The 2,426-nt window shown below is 46.0% G+C and overlaps 1 protein-coding gene across 1 annotated transcript in view; it reads left to right on the top strand.

Moving 5' to 3' along the window:
* The first annotated feature begins 973 nt into the window (after window positions 1-973).
* The window catches only part of cbln1 (cerebellin 1 precursor), a 36,263-nt gene continuing 34,810 nt past the window's right edge, over window positions 974-2,426 (top strand). Inside the window, exon 1 of the mRNA XM_008311261.3 lies at window positions 974-2,063. Coding sequence (XP_008309483.1) covers window positions 1,803-2,063 — 261 coding nt within the window. The 5' untranslated portion in view covers window positions 974-1,802. The remainder of the gene's footprint in view (window positions 2,064-2,426) is intronic.

Below are 2,426 nucleotides of genomic sequence, written 5' to 3' on the forward strand. Positions count from 1 at the left end.
ACAGAAAACTAAAAGCATTTTAGCATGTGGAGACTGTAAGCTATGGACCCCCCAAGACCCCCGTCCAAACAATCGTCAGGATGCTGACTGTTAATTAATATTAATCACCATTTTTTTTTATTTATTTTTTTTCTAAATTGTCAAATGTTCTGGTTTTGCAATGTGACGGCCACCAGGGGGCGCTAGGATGGCCTCAGAAAATTGGAGGGAAGATGAGAAAAAGAAATGCAAAAGAAAGAATCAAATTTTTTTTAAAGAACCATTTGTCTTACGTCACAAAAACTGCCTTAAATGTGAGATTCTGAAGTTTCCGATGGTACCTGAACGCACCTGCGTGACAGCTGCAATTTTGACATAACATCGTAATCTGTGTAGACCTGGTGATGCTAAAATCATGGAAATGTTTGGGAACCCGTGCTCAAATCAACCTAAAATTTCTCGATCTACCTGCAGTTCCTCATGGAGCCACCAGGGGTCAGGGGCTCCCTGGTGACCCCTGCTTTAGACCAGAACTTTAGACCCTCATGAGGCCGAGCCCAGAAAATGAACGTGTTTTCACGTTGTCTTTGTTGCTGTCACAGAATGACGAGTACTTCAAAGTATTTGAAACACGAAGTTGTCGTCACGTAGTACGAGCTCAGTGTGGAGTTTTTTAAAGAGCGCCCCCTGGTGGCTCATCTCCCGGTGGAACTCATTTGGATCACTTCAAGCTCCGGCGCTTCCTCCTCATGTGTCTCCAACATCTGCCCCGGCGTCACAGAAGCTAAATATTTTGTTCAGAATCTGTGGGCTGCGACCCACGTCTGGGCTACACTCTGTGTAGATGTTCACTCTCTGCCACAGGGGGGAGTTTTTTTTTTGTTTTTGTTTTAGGGAGCGTCAGGTTCAGGGTTTTTTTTTTTTTTTCACATCTGAGAAAATTCATCTTCTCACCTGAGATCCTGCTAACGGCTAACAGCTAACGGCTAACGGCTACTGTTCACTGAGGAGGAGGAGGAGGATGATGATGAAGATGACGGTTACTGTTGGACGTTTAGATAGAAATACAGTAATAAATCTGTCAGCAAAAAAAACAAAGGTGTGAGAGAGAGAGAGAGAGAGGAAGGTAGAGAGACCAAGACAAGCAAACAGACAAAGTAAGGTGGGCGGTCCGGGGGCGGGGATTGAAATAACATCACACATGGACGCGCACACGCTAATCAGATGATGGGTCGATGTTATCGGTGAGAAGGTGGAGTCTCTCTCTCTCTCTCTCTCTCTCTGTATCTCTCGCTCTCTCATATCAATAATTCAGGCGCGCGCCGTACGCACGCTCACACACAGACAGAACTTCCGGGCTCGCGCTATGACTTCCGTCGCCGCTGCCTCTGTGTCTCGTGCAGGAGTCGTTCCCTCGGCAGGACGCGCGACTCCGGCTTAGCTGCTGCGTCTCCGACAAGTGACAACAAACAAACAAAAACTGAAGAAAAAAAAATAGTCAGAAGGAAGTGAGAAGAGAAACGAACAGAACAGAACAGAACAGAGGGAGTGAGACACCGTGAGTTCCACCGCAGGTTCGTTTTTAAAAAGAGAGAAGAAGAAGAAGAAGAAACACGGGAGTCCACAGAAAGAAGAAACAGTTTTAGATTCAGATCTTTACTGGAATCTTCTTGAAGAAAAACCTCCACGTCCGTTCACCTGAGAGAGAAAAAAAACACCCGGAAAACTCCTCCTTCTTTCTTCACTTCTTCTCGGGGGTTTTGCCCTTTTTTTTCTCAAACGGCGCGAAATCGAGCGAAGAAAGTTCGCCGATCTGCTCCGCGATGCTGACGCTCTGTGTTCTCCTCGGTGCCGCCTGGTTGGTGGTGAGTTCGACCCAGGCTCAGAACGAGACGGAACCCATCGTCCTGGAGGGGAAGTGTTTGGTGGTGTGTGACTCCAACCCGACCTCGGACCCCACGGGCACCGCACTCGGCATCTCCGTGCGCTCCGGCAGCGCGAAGGTGGCGTTTTCCGCAGTCCGGAACACCAACCATGAGCCGTCAGAGATGAGCAACCGAACCATGGTTATCTACTTCGACCGGGTAGGAAATTTAAAATATTATCATCTATTTTTGGCATGAAATGTCTGGTGCTCATTGGAAAGAAGTGCGTCTTTTTACCAGAAGGTTTAGGGTTCGATCTCCGAACTGAAATCTCTCTGGTCCAGACTCTAAATCTGTCTTCCAGTGTCGGTACAACCAGAATCAGAACCAAAACCGTCTTTACTGGATCAACATGAAGAAAATAAAATACTATGATTTAGGATTTTGACTCTTTAAGAAAGAAAAAAACACGTTAGAAGGAACAATTAGCTGAAGTTTTTTGAATCCATGAGACATTTTATCTAAAATCCTGAAAACCAGGGAGAGGTTGGAAGAATAGAAAAAAAAAATCCATCAGGTTCT

Source organism: Cynoglossus semilaevis, chromosome 6 (genome assembly GCF_000523025.1).
Source record: "Cynoglossus semilaevis isolate Cse_v1.0 chromosome 6, Cse_v1.0, whole genome shotgun sequence".
Taxonomy (NCBI): domain Eukaryota; kingdom Metazoa; phylum Chordata; class Actinopteri; order Pleuronectiformes; family Cynoglossidae; genus Cynoglossus; species Cynoglossus semilaevis.